A 20,728-nucleotide genomic window follows, 5' to 3' on the forward strand; every position below is an offset into this window, starting at 1 on the left:
TCTTTATCCTTGTTTTATAGCCTCGGTTGTTGAAAATGTTATTCAAAACATTCCAGGTTGAGTTCGGCACCCTAACCCAAATAAAAAATAACTGCCCGAAAAATTAGAAAACAGCAGGATTTCCGCTCCCGGAAAGTCGGTGCGCAAAGCCAAATTCTATGCGCCCGTTTGCTGGGGCCGGGGGCGCATAGTAGTCACAGATTAAAATTAATTAGAGCAGGTAACATTAATGGACAAACTTCGAGATCTCGAACCGGTAAATTCAATTCAGATTAGAACATCCTAAATCATGTTCCGTCGTCGATGTTCGGCACGATCTGTCGTTTATTGAAAAATCAAATCGAAAATATCGAAAACGGCTACTTATGACATACGAGTATTTTATTGATGTAAGCCGAAACATTATTATTGTAATTGATTATTCTGATTGTGAGCGTTTAAAGTGTTGTTGCTAATAAGGTCATTTTTTGAAAAATAAATTTTGCATGTCGAAAATTGCGCATAGTCAACACAGTCTGCATGCCATGGAACTTGTGGAAAAACGCTACGTACATGATGATTGCATCCATGATCGGGCGATTCGTTGTAACTTGTAAGTACGAGGTATGTCGACAGAATCGTTTATCCCATGACCGGACATTTCTTCTCGGGATATGTGGTAATCAGACATTTGGTAACATGGACACTTCGCGCTTTATTTAGCTTTTATGCAAGCCTTCTGTGTTTTTTGCGAATGTTGAACTGACCATTTGCCAAATGTTTTTATTTAGGGTTTCTTCTTGGTAAACTTAATTTTCTAATAATGCGATTAAGAAACCTAAAAAAATTCGACGCATTGATTTGCCCACGCGGCGACGGGCGAATTATCCCTGTGTGGCAACAAGCAGTTTTGCTACCAATTGGCAAGGCAACGAAATGTTCTCTAAAACCCGCTGTCTCCCGAACAAAAGTTCTCTAAATGAAGTTTTCCTGACGAAATGTCCCGCGACGATATGTCGTACGTAGCCATACCAAAGACAAAATTATGAAAATCGTTACAAAATCAATTACGCTTATATCCCTATTACTGCATATTCTGCCGCACATAAGATGCGGTTAATTTGTTTAGACAGCGTGGATTTGTTAATTATTACTTAATCAGCGAAAAAATAATATCAAGAATAAATAATATTGCATACGGGACTATTTTGACTGACAACCAATCTACAGTACGGTTTATTCATCTATATGACTGTGCAAATGAAAAACTTGGTTCCCGATGATTACACAAAGCGTACCGCTTGCAGTCGTACAAAGAGCTTGACAGGCGAACAGCAGACGACGAACCGGTAGACGATGTGCACAAGCAATAAATAACATATTTTCGGAAACTGAGTCGACTGCTTTAAGAAACGCCTTGGCAAGCAGTACGTCACGTTATTTTTGACCAGTCTCGTGCTGAGGACTAGTAAATCTTTGTTGACCATAGTCTTACAATGTTAGCCACATTACCTTTTAAATTATAAACTCATGCCGTGCATCAGCGCGTAATGGATATCGCGTAACTTATTGGATATCTTGACTTTTAGTTGCTGCTTCTAGACAATTGCGCTTGGTTCTATCTGAATGCTCTAATCTCTGCGTATAACATTTCATCGTTAAAATTTTAATTTCAATCCATTGATCTTTTTTCTTTGGCAAGAAAGCTGCACATGTAATAGGTAAGCCCTAATGGTAAGCACTGCCCTTCATTCATTCATGTGGTCTGATGCTTGCATACTTTCGTTTCTGTATCATGTACATGTATTGCAAGATAATGTAAGATCATGTATTGCAAGATCATGTATTGTTTAAGTATTGCAAGATATCTAAAAAACGTATCTAAATAATCTTGATTTATACTATTTTTGCGTTCTCTGCTAGCATACGAACTACAAAAAGGAAACGTAAACGTGTAAAGTTGCATTGAATGTACCTGATGCACGTGTACAACATTTCCGCTGACCTTTTCTTGCAATTAGTCGGACCCGTGGCCGTATTCGTGCGTAAAATAAAAGTAATTCTGTTTTCGATCTGCATACTCTAAAGTCTAAGCTATAACAGTTCGCGCAAATTAACGTAATCCATCAGGCTAGAAAATAATTTGACATACAGTAAATGGGTTCTGCGTACTCACAAAGGGTGAACGGGATCATGCGAAAAGTAGACGATTTCTTTTCCATAGATTCATTACATAGTCTCCTCTGCTCGCGCAGTTATTGATTCATCACATTATTCTCCAAACTCCGTTCTCAACCTCACCCGTTTGCGCAACGAATTTTGCGATGTGTCTGACTGGTATGAATACCCTCTTATTGTTTTATTGCGTATCCAGAAAATTAGAAATGATAGAATTCAGAAATGATAAAATTTTACAATCAAATTTTATAATCAATTTTATTTATTTTATATAGCAGGTAGTACAGTACCTAAGTAGTTCAATTAGACCATTCTCTGTTAATAGATGGCACTGACAGAGCTAAAAGAATTTTATACATGTACTGCTAGTAATGTCAGTGCACTGCAGTAAATCTGCAAACTACAGGTGACGGAGAAAGTCGAATTTGCCGATGCACTGTAAATAAGTAAAAGGAAATAGATAATACGAATGTAAATAATTATTATAACATCTTTCTTTTCTAATTATTTTTTGAAGATCATGCGAGCTCACCTGAGTATGGTTAAAAAGACCTACTTGGAGCTGGGCCTATGAGCGAGCAACCATGTTTTCTTAATAGATATTGTGCTGTCGATTATCAAGATGTCGGAATAAATCAAACTGCAATGTTTGCGATGTTGCAAGACGCTTACGCTCAGTGTGCACATTACTAATTGGCTTGTCGAAAGTTATGTGTAATATTTGATTTGATCGGTTAAGACAAAGTAATTTGCTTCTCAATCAAGGTCGGTGATGCTCTTATCTAACAGATTTCTTACTTCAAAATGACCCCCCGTTCATACTCCATGCTTCATTAACAAGCTAACTCAAATACTGCCAGTACATGTGTCCTGGCAAAAGTTTAAGGTTGCCGGTCAGATTAAAATGAGCATGTCGGTGAAATATCCCAGCATCGTTATTATGTTAACCGCGTCGTGGCTATGCTTCGCTGCACCTTCATCTTTAATCATTTTTTGATATTGAGTGTGCATAACGGGCGAAGGCTTGCAGTAGTAGTACACTTCAGATCTGGAAACGTTAGATTAATCAAAAACCATTTACATCCAACGTGATATATTGTTTTTCACAGTGGTCATATGGTCAGTTTGTATGGTCATATGTATGTTTATTAGTACAATATTACAGAGTTGCCTTTGATATTTGGAATATTTATTTTACGAAAATATTTTAAAAGTTTTACTTTCTTAGGTTGGTTATGTATAGATCAAAGCAGCCTGCAGACGTGCACTCTTGAGTCAATTCTGCACACCGGTACCGGTAGCGTTAACATTATTCGTACTCTCCTATTCCTATATTTTACTTCGGGGAAATAGATCTAGAGTTCCAGTGTTTGCAAAGTACTTGTGCCGGTAGTTATTACATAAAGTAACCGTCTTATAATATTTGTATTGTAGCGGAACGGTATTAGATCATACATACTGCGACGTTGTTTATAAAGATGGTAATAACCGTGTAGATTGGCCGGCGTACCGCGCCTAATAAATCCTTTAGGTCGTGACATTGCAAGCACTTATTAAGACGGTGTACGCCGCCGCGGACGGGTTCTGGTTCTTTGGTCATGACCGATCGAGCCGCTGCTGTGGCTGTTGTGTGTGAACGTTACCGTTGCTGGCCGATACAATATTATTGTGCCTGTTTTCAGAGTCTGAGCCATGGAGGTCAAGTCAGTGGCTTATAGCTGGTCATCGTCATATTGCATAGCCGCATCTTCTCATTATCAGCCATATTGATAATTCTACCAACCTGACCATTTCACGGGTTATGCCGGCGTAATCGTTCACGGTAATCGGTCGTACAAACCGACGGTACGCACATGGAGAGCTTACCCGGCTGTAGAGGATAATTCACACGTCAGCCCTGCACGCACTATACCGCAACGTTCTCTTTATCAGCTCCCGGCCATAATTATGGATCAGACAACAATCGCGGCACCCATTACCTTCCCGGCTCTGTCGGGCTCAATAAGTTTTCTCCTGTTTTTACTGTTGTTTACCGGCCATGGAGCGCTCATTCGGGAGAAGAATTCTTTTGCCAATTATTTCACACTGCGGCATCGGAATGAGTATCTCAAGTAAGCGCTTTGCCGGAAGTGTAATACTGTACTGCAGAGCAGACAGCTGCGCTTGTGACATAAGTGCCGGCTAACCAGGACTTCTTTCTTAATTACAGCCATCAACTATTTAAAGTGACTATCCACAAAATTGATGAGCTGAACCTTCTCAAGCTGTGGCGTATGCAGTATAAGCATTTACACTTGGATTTTTGGGATGATTCGCTGCCGACAAACTTGACACCGAAGAAGCGGGATTTTTTGATTCGTGTACCTCCACAATCTGTCGAGGAATTTGCCGCACTATTAACTTCTTCTGATGTTGACTTCCAAATATTAAGCCACGATCTAAAAAGGTAAAGCCTTTTTCGAATACGCACATAAAAGATTTCCGCTTATTTTCTGATATCTGCTGCATATATTGTACGCGAGTCCGCTCTTTTATACAATTTTGCATGGATTTGCTGTAACTTAATTATTTTGCTTTCCAAGTCGAAGTTTTCTAACCATAAGATGTGACAAGCAGCTATCTTGTTCTGCTATTCTCTTTTGTGCGGGATTTCCACCTCACAGCCTGCGTGTGACAGGCGTAGAGTCGCTTTCTTTCATAATATACACGTATTTTAAAGGGATGATAAATTTTTCGGATTTAACGCTGTGTGCATAGGATTAAGATGTGTTAATAATAACTTAATTATTGGTGCGTGGACACAGACTGATTCAGTGGGAAAAGTTTGCCATTCCCGATGCGGTCAGTCAACGCGGTTTGCTGACCTCGTCCGGTGTGTATCAAAGCTACCGAAGAGTACTCTTACCCGGTATTCAAACGTTGTCGACCTATCTGCCGTTGGAAAGTGTTTACGACTTCATCGATTCCATCTCCGCCAGATATCCGCTCATGGCCAGCGCTTTTGAGCTTGGAAGGAGCTACGAAGGAAGACCAATAAGAGGACTTAAGGTAAGGTACTTGTTAGCTGCTAACCTCGTGATGTATATGACTGGAAATTACTTACTTGTAATAGTGCGCAATTCGTGGATAATTTGAGAGGGACAATAAATAATTGTCCAGTGCAAGTGCAGTTATCAAAACCTTTGCGATTACAGTTGCATAACTTTAGCAACACTGTATATTAAGTTGAAATAAATTTCAGTCCACGGATTTCTCCAGAATCTACTCTCCAAGGGCAAGATCCTACCATGCTACAGTTTATAATAAGATAATAGTTGTGGAATCCATGCTAGTGTCACGTAGTATTTATTGCATACTTCTACAATAGGTTCATTACTAACACATGTACAGTATTAAATTACGTAACTCCCGGAGACAGATTTTTGTTTCTGTAATTTAATCATATCCATACAGTACTGCCGTAAATTTCTATGCAGCACAATAGATCCTTGCGCTGCAGTTGCATATGTTATTTTGTATTGTCCGAAACGTGTATGCGAAAAATGTTGATCTAAAACTTGCAACAAAGACTGCAAAAGCGACTGTTTAAGTTGATAATAACTACCAAAGCCGTAGGTTCCGGAAAAACCAGGTTCCAAACCTTTTGCTTACAGATCGGAACTCCGTTTGCCAATTTCAAAGAAACTAATTTTCAAGCACCGGACTCTGGGGCGATTCCGCTGAAATATGCGGTAGTTATCGATGGAGCGATGCAGGGTAGAGAATGGATTACTGTTCCCACTCTGCTTTATCTGACGCAACAGCTCCTGGCAAAATACGAAATCGATGAAGATGTGCGCTTGCTTTTGGATTATTATGACTGGTATATAATTCCTGTGGTCAATCCAGACGGATACAACTACTCGTGGACAACGGTACGCTGGTTTGTTGTCAGTGCTTCAGTCGTATCATCACTCGCTTCCTATTTACATTAATTTTTTGCACAGGACCGATTTTGGAAAAAAACCAGATCTGTTAGCATACTAAACAGTACGCTGGTTAATCCTCAGTGCCGTGGAGTGGATCTGAACCGTAACTTTGCGTACAATTGGGGTAGAAGTGATGATCCGGATAGTGGCATATATGATGTGTGCCAGCGTTCCTTTGCCGGTGATAAACCGTTTTCCGAGCGAGAATCTATTGCTCTGGCGAAGTTTATCTTCAACAACCGGAAACAAATTAAAGCCTACATTACTTTGCAAAATTACGGACAAACGATCCTAATCCCTTATGCAAGTAAACATGCCATATCAAAAGATAACCGTGACCACATCTTAGCGGCTAACGTTGCGGCACGTGCAATGCGGAAGGTGTACGGCGAACAATACGATTTGGGTTCCTGGTCGGAAACGTTATGTGAGTGTCCATGTTATTATACATTTAATAAATACGTAAACCAAACCATGCAGCAGACAACCATATTAAAACAAGAATTTGTCTGCTGTTTTCTAGTGCATAATTAATTTTTATATCTGTCTCGCTCAAAGAACGCAACAGTTAATTTTCATTATTGTACTTGTACATAAGCAAATATAATAATATTATACGCCTGCGATTGTTGTGTTGTTTATTGTTTATGCTATTTATCCTGGTATTCCTTACCGACTTCACGAACATAAAACCAACATTTACGGAATGCGGCTATTGGTATTTATTATTATAGTTGGCTTCCACAAATATTTATTTGTCCTCTTGTAGCACTAATAATTTTGAACATTTGATTACGAAATTGTCAGTTGACAGCATCGCCAGATGATGCACAAAGTGGTCTGTAAATTATATCGGTTAACGCTTGTTTTCGACATGACTGCGTAGGATGTAAAGAATTTAGATTTAGCAAGGTCAGGTGACATTATTGGTCTTCCAGAATTAATACTGAACAGTTTTGTTAAACTTCTGTCGCAGGGTTTGACAATTAAAAACCATTGGTCGATGTTACGATAAAATTGCACTTTTCACAAAAGTTGTATTGATCAATAGTTACAAAAATTTGCTAAATTAAACCTTCAAGATTTAATGTGATTAATTCGTTTCAGTCGAAGCCGGCGGAACAGCAGTGGATTGGGCATATGAAGTGGCCAAAATTAAGTATACTTACCAGTTCCAGCTGCGTGACCGCGCCAACTGGGGCTTTCTACTGCCGCGCAATCAGATTATCCCGACAGCAGCCGAATTTTATGCCGGTGTAACAGAACTGTTACGCTTCATTCATTTTTATGAAATGAGACATGAAATTTGAAATCAATGTACATGTGTGTATTGTTTGCAAATTTTTTGACAGTTCGCAATTTATTTGTGTGATTAATTGTTGAATATGACTGCTGCAGACAGACTGTTGGTGGTTTTGAGATTTATGAACTGGTATTCTGTGCCATAATAAGCCGGTTCCATTTACCTACCACACCTGATAGCATTGCTCTGTATAGAAGGCAAAATTTCCATATTTTAAGGTTAAGGATATGTTATACGGTTGTGTATAGACTATAAGTGTGAATAGTTTTGACATGGATCGCGCGATGTTAACAACGGTGTCAAACGGCGGTTATGCAATGGCCAGCTGCCATGCAGGCGCAGTCAAGCACTAACAGTTCACCTACCTGTTGAATTTATTTGATTTCGCGGCACTGTGAGCAGTACAAATAATAAACTGACAAAACATTTAATCAGAATATTTTATGTTCTGAACTAAAGGTAAGCTAAAAAACGAAGCAACTTGGAATGTAATCGGACAAATTTACAGTTTCCATAATCGAATTATTACTGGGCACTGGACACACATATCAGTATTACTGCATTGAATATACATTTTGTTTTATTTTCGAGCGAAGTGTGCAGGCGGGTATTGGGAAAATTAGGCTAGTTACTGATACGCATCACGCCGTACACTGTTTAATTCTGTCTTCGAATAGCGGTCCAATACAGAAAGTACATCAACGGAAAAATAAAGTATAAAGTAGGCGCTACAGTGGATATCTGCATATTACTGACAGAAAATGGAAAAGTGAGAAACCCCGTGTTGCACCTTTCCCCGTGGCAAAAGCAAATTTGACCCTGGAAGCGAAAGGACACGCTCTGGTTGTCCGCGCTTAATTCCGTTTTCGTAAGTTCATAACTTTTAAAACATTCCGGTGTGTTAAGTCCATACTTCCACAACGAATTTATCAGTGATTGATCAGCGCAGTCTCCAGATGGACCAACGATGCCTAAATGACAAAACAATTAAATACATCTACATAGTGTTTACATAGTGCACAGCACCAGAAAGCATGCAATATATTACGGTATACATAGTAACTGGATCTTGCAGCAAAAAACACCAGATGCTGCGTACACCAGTTGGTTGTGTCTGCACTAACTGTACGTTACAGTATTTTAGTTGTTTATTAAAAATATTGGCATTACGTTTATGAAATGTGGAATTCTCTAAAGCTGCAACTTTTTGCAAGTAGAGAGTAGAGCTGGTCAGCAGCTTATAGCAAAATCGAGTTCCCGGACTGCAGGTGACGATTTTTACGTCTCTGGGCGTAGAACATGGACTTTCCGGACGGAGGCAGCTGTAACAGCGGAGCATAGCATACGGTGGCAAAATTTGTCCTATCATGATCACAGAATGCAGAATTAGAAAACTGTATGCCGAAATTATACTGTATGTCGAATTCTGCACGTACGTCCGTGTAAAATCATAAACATAAAATTTTAGACAATTGCCCTTTAGCGGCACTGTACTGGTGCCGGCATGAACCATAATACAACATCCTGCCTCAACAGTTGTTAAATAAATGGTGGAAAATCGCAGTTCTGTCGTACAAAGGTAATTAGAGACTCGATAATTTGCTGTAGACTACGAGTAACTGAAAACTTCCGATTTGCAACTTGTATGCATAACTTGAACGTTATTTATGCACATATGCATCATATAATCGTAATGTCAAAATACAGTTTAAAAATGCCTGTCCATTACAAATTAAATCAAACAGAATGCATGAATTGATTACCTGAAGCAAAAATTTGATATTGGAATGCTTCCGACACGAACAAAAACCCCATGAACAGATCCACATTACTACCCATCTTGTACAGTGTACCGGTGATGAAACTGCCCTTGGAAAACAGCAAAAGCAGGAAGTGCAGTGTTGTCATCCCGCCAGCTACAATATCGTTTTACTTCACCGTCTTAACATAAAAAATTTCAATGTTCCATCAGCTAAAAATGGATTAAAATTGATTCACACGAACTGATGGATTCCTCTTCCGAAAGTTTTCAAATAGAGTGTTTTGAAACTGGAGTCGCACAAGATAAACTTGAAGTATTACGATACCACAGATACATAAACAGACCACGAACTTCTGATAAACTTATTACACCAACAACACGCAATAAACAGACGACCACGCTTCACTGACAATTGATAGGAGCATCCTCGAAGCCATGATCGAGCAAACTGCCCATTGTAATCGTACCAATACAGCTATAGTGCTACACATCTGCAGTTTTCGGGGTCATTCTCTACTGCAAAATTTGGTATTTATTATCACTTTTGGGCGATCAAACTCACATAGCTGTTTCAAGTACCGTAAAGAAATTACAACATCACTTTCCTTCACTCTCACGTTCTTATTAGAACAGCTTTCACAGATTTCCAACGAAAGATTATCCAAAATAATTTCATTTAACTAAAATTTATCTAATCCAATATTAAGTATCCCAAATCGGCTCAAATTGTTTTGGGCATAATTGACAAACAGTGTACATAGAGTGTTCCATACGCTTCATTAGTGGCTCGATTTCGGCGGTCTTCCTCGCTTACGCTTTTCTCCAGTGGCTTGTGGAGTCTTCAACTTGTTGGCAGAAGCTGTTTGCTTACTAACCAGGGGAGCTGAGCCTTCCGGAATAGGCCGAACCGCCGGATCAAGCGTGCTCCTCATGCTGAATACATCGCTGACTTTTTCGATCTCCTCCCTCAATGATGCGGAATCAACACAATCCTTCTTCGATCGGAATACTCCCTGAATGGTTCGCACCATATCACGACGAAATACTCTTTTGGCTAACTCCTTAAAAAGCTCATACAGAGCGTCTTCTTTCTCATTCAGCAAGTCTAACGTTTGTATTAAAATATAGTCCGGTGTTCTGGCTCGATGGATGACATGTTCAGGGGAGTGCGATATGCCTAATGCCGCCAGCCGATCGGAACGCCTTGGCACCATCACCGATTGTCGGCGCTGCGGTGAATTTCCAGTATGAATATCCCTCATTTCCTCCTCTGAAACCCACATCAACTATATCAAGACTGTTAATTTTTCATGATATACGAATTCTTGTGCAAAAGCATGCAGAAGAGTGCCAGTTTCCGATTTATTAAGGAAATCACATCATAATGACACTGCAGTAAATTAGTAACCATCGCTCACTAAACGCGGAATTTGGTTATTTATTGAATGTTTACGCGGATATAGCACAAAAGCAAACACTTTAATCCAAACACTTTAATCTCATTTCAAAGTATCGCTCTCCAGAATTTAATACGTTTCATAATAAACATATCGATAAATCAGTTCAACCAAAGTGCCCCAAACTCCCACAACACCGGGAAGGCCAACATACCTTCGTCCTCCATTTGTTGTACGACAGGACCGGCGATGATGTACCGCGATGCCAGACTACCCAAACGCCGCACAGCCTCCAGAGCCTTAGGAATCGCTGGGTTAAGCGGATCACAATCACCGGAACCTGCGACAGATTTTTTATTTTTACTATGCTGATTTTAACGAATCACCATACGATATTTAAATTCCCAAAAACTTCCGGATGTGGAAACACTTCTGCAACCGTATGACGGCGCGCATACAACGTAAACAAAAATCCTTTTCACACGCGCACTTACTTACAAAATAGCTTAAATTTTCCGGATTGATACAAATTCAGATGGGCATCAAGATCTTTAAAACGAGCAACAGCATGAGAAGAGCCCACCTGCGGCTCATATCTGAAAAGGAAGTTCATTTTTTGCATTATATTTTACGGTAGCAGCATAATTCTGGGTATACTCACTTGATTTCCGAGTGCATTCCCTTCATTTTCATCAGGTTAACCTTCCATGGGAATTCTCCATCGAACATCATGATGGAAAATTTATGTTCGCATAAATTAAGGGATTTGTCGCCGCTCAAGTGAATGAAATCCCACACAATCCGTTTTGCTAGGACAACAGCTTCCTCGATACTACAGAAGGCAGCGTATATTTACGGATAATGACAATGTCACAGCCGCGAACAAGATTTACCTCCGCTGTCCGTTGCATTTTACAAAACCGTTTCTTTGGACTGTGCATTTCCCGTTAAATCCTGGATAACACATTTCCAGCTGTGAAATAGACAAGGCTATAAATTAAAAAAATGATGCAATGCTACAACGTGCATAAAAAGGATTCGATCATCCTTGCATTAATATTTTATCAAATAGGTTGAAATAGCTATTGCGTTACCTATTATCGGAACGAAAATATTTCGAAAATTCAAACGAATACAAACAGGCTTTCAAGCGCTGACACCGTTATCTATGTCGGATGATGCAAAATTTTTTTACAGTAATTGGTGGAGAAATTTGAAGATGCTTATCCTCTTCCGAGTTACAGCTAACAAAAAATGCGTCAATGTGGCACGCTTACCGACGCATCACCGGATCGCGGTCCGCTAGATTTTAATGTGCAAAATCTGCCAACTGGAAAGCTAGCAACAGCTTCCAAATTACATCTGAAGTTGTCCCTTGAGGATAATTTAAATATGCTGTTGATGGTCGTGGCACGCAAAATAACTTCGGCCTGAAACAAATCTGGAGGGGGATCGGGAAGCGTTCTACTCGTCGTATTGGCCATCTCTGCATCTCTCGAATGTCCCGTACTTTCCTGAACAACTTGCTCTGGTAATTGTGGACTGCGCGGCAGATGTACTGGGCCGGTGTTCTGCATTCCGTGCGGTTAACGCAGACGATGGTCTGGTTAAAGCCAGGACGGGAATGATGCGAAAGAAGCAGAATCTACGAAGGCATGATACCATCACCATCATGTTACCGAAAATTAATTGGTGTTCGTACTTCGTAGGTTTTAATGTTAAATTAAAATGCCAAAATCTAAGGGGCCAGTCGAACCCAGTTTCACACACTTTTAGGCCTTCAAGTTTCAATGCAATCTTATTGTTATTATAATATTATTGGAATCTTGATATTGTCATCGCGCTTTTGTTATTAAAAATGACTTAATGCAGTCTTTCTCCTTTATTAATTACCTCACCTCTTTTAAGTAGTAGCTTACCTTGATGTTCTCTCTATGCACGTCAAATCATTCGAACCACGAAAATCACGTTCTTCAGATAATTTTCTGCTGGGTCCAAGCAAAGGAATTACCAGTCCAAATAAAACATACCGAACTGGGTTAAAACTTAAACATGTGCAAATCAAAATAACACAAATCAAAAGCAAGTGCACTGTGCAAATGATGCAGCAAAAACACAAAATGAGAAAAAATTTGACGATCTTCGTTGCCCTTTGAAGCTCAAAGCGACGGCTGAGCGGATGTCCGTGTAAAGCCAATCAGAGTCCTTGGGTGTTGTACCGCCCAAAGCCCCTTCATGAATGAACTGGACAAAGAGAAGTGTCGCGAGCTTTACGCACTCGCTTTACATCCGACTTGCGGTGACTTCAGCCGCCTATACAGGGAGTTACTTTAAACGTTAACGTCTTTTCAGTTTTACTGATAAAAAGAATTTCTGAAATTGATTTTTTATATTTCAGAGGATTTTTTAATAATAATATCGGTGACCTGTTATGTGACAGTTTTAATTTTGAGTAAGTACACAACAGAAAACCACAAGATCCACGTATCCACGTACGCTCGGACTAAAGGTAAGTTCTTCCGTTTGACGGTTGTCACACATTTTGTGATTTTTCCATGTGGTTGGATATGAGAGTTGAGACGATTCTGTCGAAGAGCAGTTTCTCAGATCGTATTCTAAAGTACTCCGGTGGCATTAAATCTGTTCTTGAACGTTTCGTCATTCTCAATAGGAGACCGTCTTTAAAGTTAGATAGAATCGGGTGTCGGTTGCCTCCACAATGATCGCATCGGGACAGCAGACTGCCATCGGGCGTTTAAATGGTGAACTTCTGCAGGGAATGGCTGGAAAATTTGTTAGTATTATTGGAACCGTTGAACAGGTAGACTCCTTCCGAGAACCTTTGTAAACATCGCGTTGTTGCTTATGTGTGTTTGGGTTGATGTGCACAGGTGGATCAATCTGGAAGAAATTTTAAGCTACGCAGCACTGATAACCAGCTGATCACCGTGCGCATGAGAGAACCGGTAGAGATTGTTATTAATTATTTTGTACATTTTACGGTTTGTTAGTCGTTTTCTGGTCGCAGTTAAATGAAGCGATTCAAGGACTTATTGAAGTGGATGGGCAAGTTGGAGGTTTCAACAGCATTGACTGTCATCGCTATGTTCTGTTCGAGAACTTTGCCATTGATGCGCCCTCGCTTTCGCAAAATTTCGGTGAGTAAAATTGTAAAGACAGTAAAACTGTAAAAGATTAATTATTTAGTCATTGAAAAACAAAAGATACGAACGCCCTAGGGTTTCATAACACTGCCTTTTTACGCCCAAATAACAGCTTTTGAGGTGCATGTATGTAGGTATGAAGTCAGCAACAACAAGTTATTCTAATTTTGAATAATAACAGCTGTCAAAATTCAACAGGCCGCTAGTATCTGCGACATGGCTTTTGCGCACGTATCTGTGACTAATCTCTCCGCTGTGATTAAGAGAAAAAAATGAAAAATGTTCCCACCAGTGATAACGCATACGTGATCGGAAGTGATCTGAGAGCGTCGTGAATCTTGCATTCGTATTGTGTCTGTCAGGACAACGAAACACAAAATTTCAAGCCTTATTGCGAAAATCATTCTAATATAACGACTAATATTTATCTGTTTTTTTAGTGTGCAATAATTTTGCTATGTTGATTAGGCGTGACTGGTTACGGTTATGATTAGTTCACAAATTTTCGCTAGATTAGTGCAGCTCATTAGTTAAATTTATTAATTTACGCTTAATAATAATTAACACCGTAATTAACTGCTGTAAATAGTTCATAACGAATTTCTGCTAAGTTAGTGAGTTAATAATAATTAATTTAATTACGCTTTATGATAATTAACGCCGCAATTAACTGCTTTAATTAGCCAACGAATATCTACTCAATTAACAAATTAATTAGATCTAATTATTTACGCTTATTAATAAATAACAGCATAACACCAAAATTAACTGTTATAATTAGTTCACAAATTCGTGCCCGATTATAAGTTAACTATGTAATTAAATCTATTAAGTAATTTACTCTTAATAGTTAATAAATAACAACCATAATAACCTACCGTTATAGTGCAATATGGCGTCACTTCTGACAATTTTAAACAGTTCAGGACACTTATAACGAGTTGCTGAGTGGTCATGAATGTAGGCATGAATTATAAAACCGAGCTAAATAGCTCGGTTTTATAATTCAGCAACTGAATCTCCATCTGACCAATGCGCGCGGCGTTATCAGTGAATCTGACTGACTCACAAATCAGTGCGTGAGTTGTTGCGCGCTCGAGCGTTTTGACCTAGATACAATTCGCATCAGAGTCCTGATACGTGGTAAATTTGACAGACAACAATATAGAACTTTGTGATCACGTGACTTGTATGCACACTAGCTTTGTGGCACTGTATAATATTGCTGTTTTTGTCAGCGTTCTGGCGTGATCTGATGCAATGAGAGGGTGGTTGTCGGCCTGGCCCGCTGTTCCCTTGCGTTTTGATGTTCATGTTTGATGCAGGACATATTATTACAGATGCCTTTTGCTTTATCTTTTTCAGATCCAGAAACCTATAACGTTGCCGTCAAAATTGCGGCAGGACATCCAAATCATTTTAAAGTCTTCGAGTAGAGCTGCGGGATCTGCTAAGCACGCCAGTGCATACGGATTTCGCGAATCTTATTGTCAAAAATGTCATGTTTAGCACTGATCTTCCAGTGAATTTCTTACCGACAGAATCATTATTGCTGCACTGCATGCGATCCGTTCCTAAGTTTTGCTTCAGATGCTTTTACACTGCTGCGTTTATTCCAGTATTTCTGTATTATTGTTTTTTATGCTTGAATCTTTTTTTTGGGAACTAGCCTCCCCTCTTTCCATACCGCATATTTAGGTTTAAACCTTGCGATTCACTGCTGCCTGCAGGTGTTTAATGCGCTGAATTCCACCAGTACGAGAAAAAATCCTGCACAAAGCACACCAGAGTATTTTCCAGCAACAAATAGGTACTATATTTCAGTTTAGAAGTTTGGTGCGAAACTGTTGCCTAATAATAAAAAGCTGGTTCCCAGGGCTTCCCACACAAACATGGAAGCGAGAGCAAATATTACAAAATGTGAAAATTAATAAACATTGTTTCTGATTACAGTACTGCAGTCTTAAATTATTAATATTGTAGACCAGCTAGGCAGAGAAGAGAAAAATCTGAATATGCACTAACTGTAATATTTTAACCGGTAGCGGTAGGTGTTAATTGGAATTCTACAGCGGCAAGATATCGATTCAGTAGTTTGTAAAAAGTTAGGTACTGATTGTGAGCTAATGTCAGGTAGTACACTTGAATGAACTTCTATCGTTTCCCAGAATAGCGGTCCAGAGCTGTTTTGAATACGTCCAGCGTAAAATCGACATCTTCTTTGGTGATACACATTGGAGGCTTTATCCGGAACACCTATGATAAATTAAAACTCTACTCGTAGCTGATATATTCCACAATCATTGGCGCATTAAGGAGAATTTATACTATGGTAGCAAGACTGAAAATGAGATTTTCGAAATTCTACAGTGTAATAATAATAGTTACATCTATTACTGGGCGAAAGTAGAGTAGATTAAGGTAGCAACGAAAAAACTTATTCAAGTTTTTTCGTTGCCGACCAGGAGCGATTTGGCGGGCTAGCGTATCTTTCTACAGTACTGCCACCTGTGATTAAATTTAGTGAAAGAAAGATTGCACCGAGATGTGCTTTCTTTCAATCTGGAATATGTCAATATGCCTTGTGGCTGTTATACATATTCCAGCCAGACTGCAAGTGTAATAGGACCAGACAAGGCTCATGTACACAGTGAGGACGAATACAGCATAACAAAGGCGCTAAACAATGGAAGCACGTGGCGCTATCCAGTTAGTGCACATGAAAGAGTGGCCAAAGTCCACTCTTTGCTGTGCACACATTCAGTGTGGCGGCACTGCAAGCGCAGAATCGGTAAGACCAAAGGAAAGCGCAGAACAAAAGAAAGTTCTTCGCCACTTTCTGAAAAATTTTCCAAAATTGACTTCTAAACTCAATAACAATTTTCAAAGATGTCAGAAAATTCTGACATTTGATCAGATTCAAGAAAATTCATTTTCAAGAAGAATGGTGGAGCGTTTTTGTGAAAAATGTTTGCGTATTCTATAAAAAATAAAGAAAGTAACTTTGAGTGTAAACAAGTTTGTTTTTTTCAAGAATGGTTGAGTTTATTGGAAAAAACGCTCCACAGAACTTTAGTCATTTTAGCGGAACACGTCGCTACGCTTGAAAGAAAGATATCAAAAATCTGCTTGAATTGCTATTGCTTCCGGAAAATAACGGCTTTTGATCAGTAACTTTTACATTTTAAAATTGTCTAACCAATTTCAGATTTTCTACGTATGTAGCGAAAATATCATAGTGTTAGGTCAGATGAGTAGTTATGATGCAGCACAAGCGCACGCATTGCGCCAGCGAGAATAGTAAAAAGAGGTCGAAATCGGTATAATCTCTTCTTAAATAGATAAGAAACTGATGATCGCTTTGAAAGATCTGGTGATGGTTTATTAATAGTTAAATTATTAATATTAACGTACGTTTCCGTAATATCCGCCTTTCCCAATGAGTACGCCCAAATCTTTGGTAGTCTCCCAGATTTCGGCCATATCAGCAGCCGGCAGTGGCGTCTTCGACTTTCTGTCTTTCACCATTTCTACACCAACCATGAGACCTTTTCCGCGCACATCACCGATTATTTCATAGTTCTCCTGTAATTTGGCCAATCCTTCCAAAAAATGCGTTCCCACTTTAGCGCAGTTTTGTTGTAAGCCTTCTTCATCGATAACCTGCGATGCATAACATGAAAAGTTTGTACTTTAAAATCCCGTCCCCTCAAATATGGCATTTCACTATCTGTACTGACGTCTAGAACAGCTGATCCAATAGCACAAGCTAGTGGGCCCCCTCCGAAAGTGTTGAAATGGCTGGCTGCTGCTAGACTTTTGGCGATTTCCGGTGTCGTTACCACTGCGGCCATAGGGTATCTGTCAAAATTCAGTTTTTTCCAGCATATATCACTACACATGAGGTGCTTATTAGCGCCTTCGACGAAAATTCTTACCCATTTCCAATGCCTTTGGCCATGGTCACTAAAAACGCACAGACAACCGTTTTTAAAGGAATTTGCTCATGGTCGATCAGTCGATCTTATAATTATAAGTGTTATTGTAGTCCGGCGATTTTCGACTATGGCATCCCTTTAGCAATGGCTTTCTCAGATCACGCTTTGGTCGGTTGCCCTTTCCTTAACACATTTTTCTTACCGATATCCGGTACGACACCGTGCGCTTCGAAACCCCAGTAATGTTCTCCAGTGCGTCCAAAGCCGGTCTGCACTTCGTCCGAAATGCACACACCGCCGTGATCCCGAATAATTTTGAATGCGCGTTGCAGGAATGTCTTGGGAAATTGTATTGTTCCTCCGACTCCCTGGAAATAAGAAACAATGCATTAGTCACCCGCATTCTACGACAGAAGTTCGTTGCTGAGTTATGACCCCGCGTTATAAATAAGGTGCCACCACATCAAATTTTACCTGAATGGATTCTGCGAACATTCCACCGATTCTTCCTTTAGGACAACAGAAGCGTAGTACATCTTCCAGTTGAGCGATATACTGGTTGCCGGCTTCGCAAGCTTTGTCCGACTGACAATCGCAGTTTCTTGTGGTCTGCAGAGCAATAAGCAGTCATACGTACTACAAACTGCAAATGTAATCGGGGGTCAGGATTATTTAAAAACAGCCCTTGAAATTAATAAAAACTGCATAACGCAGTACGTATCTATTAAAACGATGTGGATGTACGAAATTATGGCTATGTAATCTGCATAAGCGGAAATTCTCTCCACCTTGTTTCAACTTACCTGAACCGGAGAATCTCGACAGTATTTGCCACCCCAAATGCCCCGATACGGGTCAGGATTCATGGTATGATGAATGCCGAATCCGACAGGAAGGTTATAATGCCAAGTGGACAGAGCTGTCAAGCCCAACAAGTTGGGACTGGTTCCATGATAAGCGCTCCTGTATGTACGTGAGATATTTAAAACTTGTCACATACTAGACAATATATTTATAGATGATACTTCGTGCCGAGACATTACGAAAGCTTTCGTAATGTCTCGTTCGTACATATGCGAATACATACTTCTATACATAAGGTGGCATTTTATTTATGTAAAAACCAATCAGTCAACGATAATTAAACGAAAATAATTATTTTCACATCACATATAGCATGAAATTATAGGTATGTGATTGTCATGAGATGGTATTTCTAAAAAGCATTGATTGCTGTGTAGAGAATAAGGTTTATGGTTAGGCAATAACAGTTTTACCGACCGAAGTCCAATGATGTCGTAACAACCGGAATGCAATCTGGCCAGTAGCATTGCCAGATCGTTAGCTTCTGATCCACTGTTAACGAGGTAGACATTCTATGCAACCAGTTAATAGCAATTATTTCGAATGTATAAAAAGTTTATAACGTTCCGGAGTTAATCTACTGTTTAAAAAGCAAACGGGACAAAAAGCCCACCTTCAGATTTCCCGGCATTTTACTGGTCAGTTTCTCCACATATTCTTGCAGACCGGGATACATGTAAATTGAGGTAGTGTGCCACAGTTTCTTCAGCTGCCCTTCCGCCGCTGCCAACACCTTCCTGAACGATGACACATGCAACGTCAAAGCGTTTGGTATTTGTTTGTACAATCGAGAGAAAACCGCAAATGAATATAACACAACTAATACTGGATAACAAATACTGATAACGCAAAAGCAGTGCAAAGTTTCAATTAAAGAATAAACTTTGTGATAACGAAGCAGCTATATATACTTCTATGTCTTTTTATGCATGTACCATTCAACACATAAAATTATGTGATAAAGCAAAATACAAAACTTACGGATGGCAGTGTCCTACACTCACGGTGACAATTCCTGCAAACATGTCCAGATATCGCTTTCCAGCATGATCCCATAACCACTGCATATGGCCTTGATGGATCATGAGCGGCTTCTTGTAGTAAGCGTAACTTTGCGTGCTGGGAAAAAGATGGCTTTTCCGCAGCTTAACCGTTTCTTCCATATTTAAACCCTGTCAAAACAAGGAAACTGTAATAAAAATATTATTACCAGAAAATAATTAAGAAGTGCAACTCAAAATTAGGATGCATGATGGTGTTGTTGTTCTGTTGATTCTTTCTTTACTTATAATAATTACTTTATATGCAACCGGCTTAAAATCGCATCCTGGCATTTCCGGTGCTCCTTTTACAGATGCCGCTAATCTCGTTGTCGAGGACAAGTAGCGTCGCGATATCATTGCTGCCATTCCTGCGAGTACTGCAAAATGCAAATCAGAAGTGAAGCAATGCAATTTGCAGTTTGTTATTCAAAGACCCATCAAATAATGACTACGTTGCACTTACCTCCAAATTAGTACAAGGAATGTCCAAAAAAATAAGTCACAAACTGGGAAGCCGGAAAACGAACAAAATTACAGGCAAACCACGCAGTGCACAGGGTCTGAGGAAAAAAAATTCAAACCCAAAGTTGCAGCTGTAAAATTGTTACTAACAGCCGTGTATTGTACAAGTAACTCCAAACTTGCCACGTCCGTGCGTTAGGCAAATCTGATTCTAGTCTACAGTTATACAGCCCTTGGATGTCGAGCAGAAGGAACCTGGAGATGCTATCGAAAAGATAACGGAAAAGATTAGATCACTGCAGGCACCTGAATGTGTGTACACAATGCAAACTTAATACAAATAATACAAATATTGTGGTACTGCCGTGTTGACAAGAAATTTTTACCTGCCATGCAACTGTATCTGTACGGTGTATACCTCTGTGAATTTGTTCAGTTTTGTTGCGAACATTGAGGTTCAAAGGTACCGCAGCTGCTGACTGCAGCGAAAAAGAAGAAAGCAGAACATATCCTCCGCTCATGCAGAAGAATTCATATGTTCATTAGGAAATTGTTGTGTTTTGGTAAATTGATCAGCAGATTCGCACACACGCAGATTACTCTCTTGTACTGCGATCGCTGTCACAAACCGTAATTTTACCGCGCGTACGTTACAAATCGGTCCATGTAT

The 20,728-nt window shown here is 39.6% G+C and overlaps 5 protein-coding genes across 6 annotated transcripts; 2 read left to right on the plus strand and 3 right to left on the minus strand.

The window, feature by feature from the left end:
• The first annotated feature begins 1,459 nt into the window (after nucleotides 1-1,459).
• LOC129581762 (carboxypeptidase B-like) lies at nucleotides 1,460-7,813 on the plus strand. 2 transcript variants are annotated; one of them, XM_055472985.1, is made up of 8 exons: nucleotides 1,460-1,700; nucleotides 3,840-4,002; nucleotides 4,090-4,268; nucleotides 4,367-4,603; nucleotides 4,962-5,205; nucleotides 5,811-6,071; nucleotides 6,144-6,552; nucleotides 7,233-7,813. In XM_055472985.1, the coding sequence occupies exons 3-8, from the start codon at nucleotides 4,105-4,107 to the stop codon at nucleotides 7,433-7,435; spliced, it is 1,518 nt and encodes a 505-aa protein (XP_055328960.1). In that variant the 5' UTR covers nucleotides 1,460-1,700; nucleotides 3,840-4,002; nucleotides 4,090-4,104; the 3' UTR covers nucleotides 7,436-7,813. The 2 variants fall into 2 exon arrangements, with proteins under 2 accessions (XP_055328960.1, XP_055328961.1); XM_055472986.1 differs by having other exon boundaries at nucleotides 1,460-1,713; nucleotides 3,840-4,268.
• Nucleotides 7,814-8,156: 343 nt separating this feature from the next.
• Nucleotides 8,157-9,482, minus strand: LOC129582096 (uncharacterized). The gene is made up of 4 exons (XM_055473508.1): nucleotides 9,192-9,482; nucleotides 8,599-8,790; nucleotides 8,219-8,399; nucleotides 8,157-8,169 (listed from the first exon to the last, which is right to left on the minus strand). Exons 1-4 carry the CDS (start codon nucleotides 9,334-9,336, stop codon nucleotides 8,157-8,159), a joined length of 531 nt encoding a protein of 176 aa, XP_055329483.1. The 5' UTR covers nucleotides 9,337-9,482.
• Nucleotides 9,483-9,726: 244 nt separating this feature from the next.
• Nucleotides 9,727-13,750, minus strand: LOC129581660 (uncharacterized). The gene is made up of 7 exons (XM_055472864.1): nucleotides 12,507-13,750; nucleotides 11,865-12,232; nucleotides 11,481-11,560; nucleotides 11,249-11,419; nucleotides 11,086-11,183; nucleotides 10,802-10,927; nucleotides 9,727-10,460 (listed from the first exon to the last, which is right to left on the minus strand). The coding sequence occupies exons 2-7, from the start codon at nucleotides 12,162-12,164 to the stop codon at nucleotides 9,970-9,972; spliced, it is 1,266 nt and encodes a 421-aa protein (XP_055328839.1). The 5' UTR covers nucleotides 12,165-12,232; nucleotides 12,507-13,750; the 3' UTR covers nucleotides 9,727-9,969.
• LOC129581661 (uncharacterized) lies at nucleotides 12,932-15,559 on the plus strand. The gene is made up of 5 exons (XM_055472865.1): nucleotides 12,932-13,096; nucleotides 13,259-13,408; nucleotides 13,479-13,553; nucleotides 13,616-13,745; nucleotides 15,117-15,559. Exons 2-5 carry the CDS (start codon nucleotides 13,307-13,309, stop codon nucleotides 15,185-15,187), a joined length of 378 nt encoding a protein of 125 aa, XP_055328840.1. The 5' UTR covers nucleotides 12,932-13,096; nucleotides 13,259-13,306; the 3' UTR covers nucleotides 15,188-15,559.
• Nucleotides 15,473-20,378, minus strand: LOC129581659 (alanine--glyoxylate aminotransferase 2, mitochondrial-like). Its single transcript, XM_055472863.1, has 12 exons — nucleotides 20,060-20,378; nucleotides 19,852-19,973; nucleotides 19,535-19,725; nucleotides 19,167-19,290; nucleotides 18,971-19,065; nucleotides 18,493-18,652; nucleotides 18,164-18,298; nucleotides 17,892-18,057; nucleotides 17,690-17,717; nucleotides 17,492-17,612; nucleotides 17,166-17,414; nucleotides 15,473-16,007 (listed from the first exon to the last, which is right to left on the minus strand). The coding sequence occupies exons 2-12, from the start codon at nucleotides 19,960-19,962 to the stop codon at nucleotides 15,906-15,908; spliced, it is 1,482 nt and encodes a 493-aa protein (XP_055328838.1). The 5' UTR covers nucleotides 19,963-19,973; nucleotides 20,060-20,378; the 3' UTR covers nucleotides 15,473-15,905.
• Between the last annotated feature and the right edge of the window lie 350 nt (nucleotides 20,379-20,728).

The sequence above is a fragment of the Paramacrobiotus metropolitanus genome, unplaced genomic scaffold, assembly GCF_019649055.1.
Source record: "Paramacrobiotus metropolitanus isolate TYO unplaced genomic scaffold, Prichtersi_v1.0 Parri_scaffold0000006, whole genome shotgun sequence".
In the NCBI taxonomy this organism is placed as follows: Eukaryota; Metazoa; Tardigrada; class Eutardigrada; order Parachela; family Macrobiotidae; genus Paramacrobiotus; species Paramacrobiotus metropolitanus.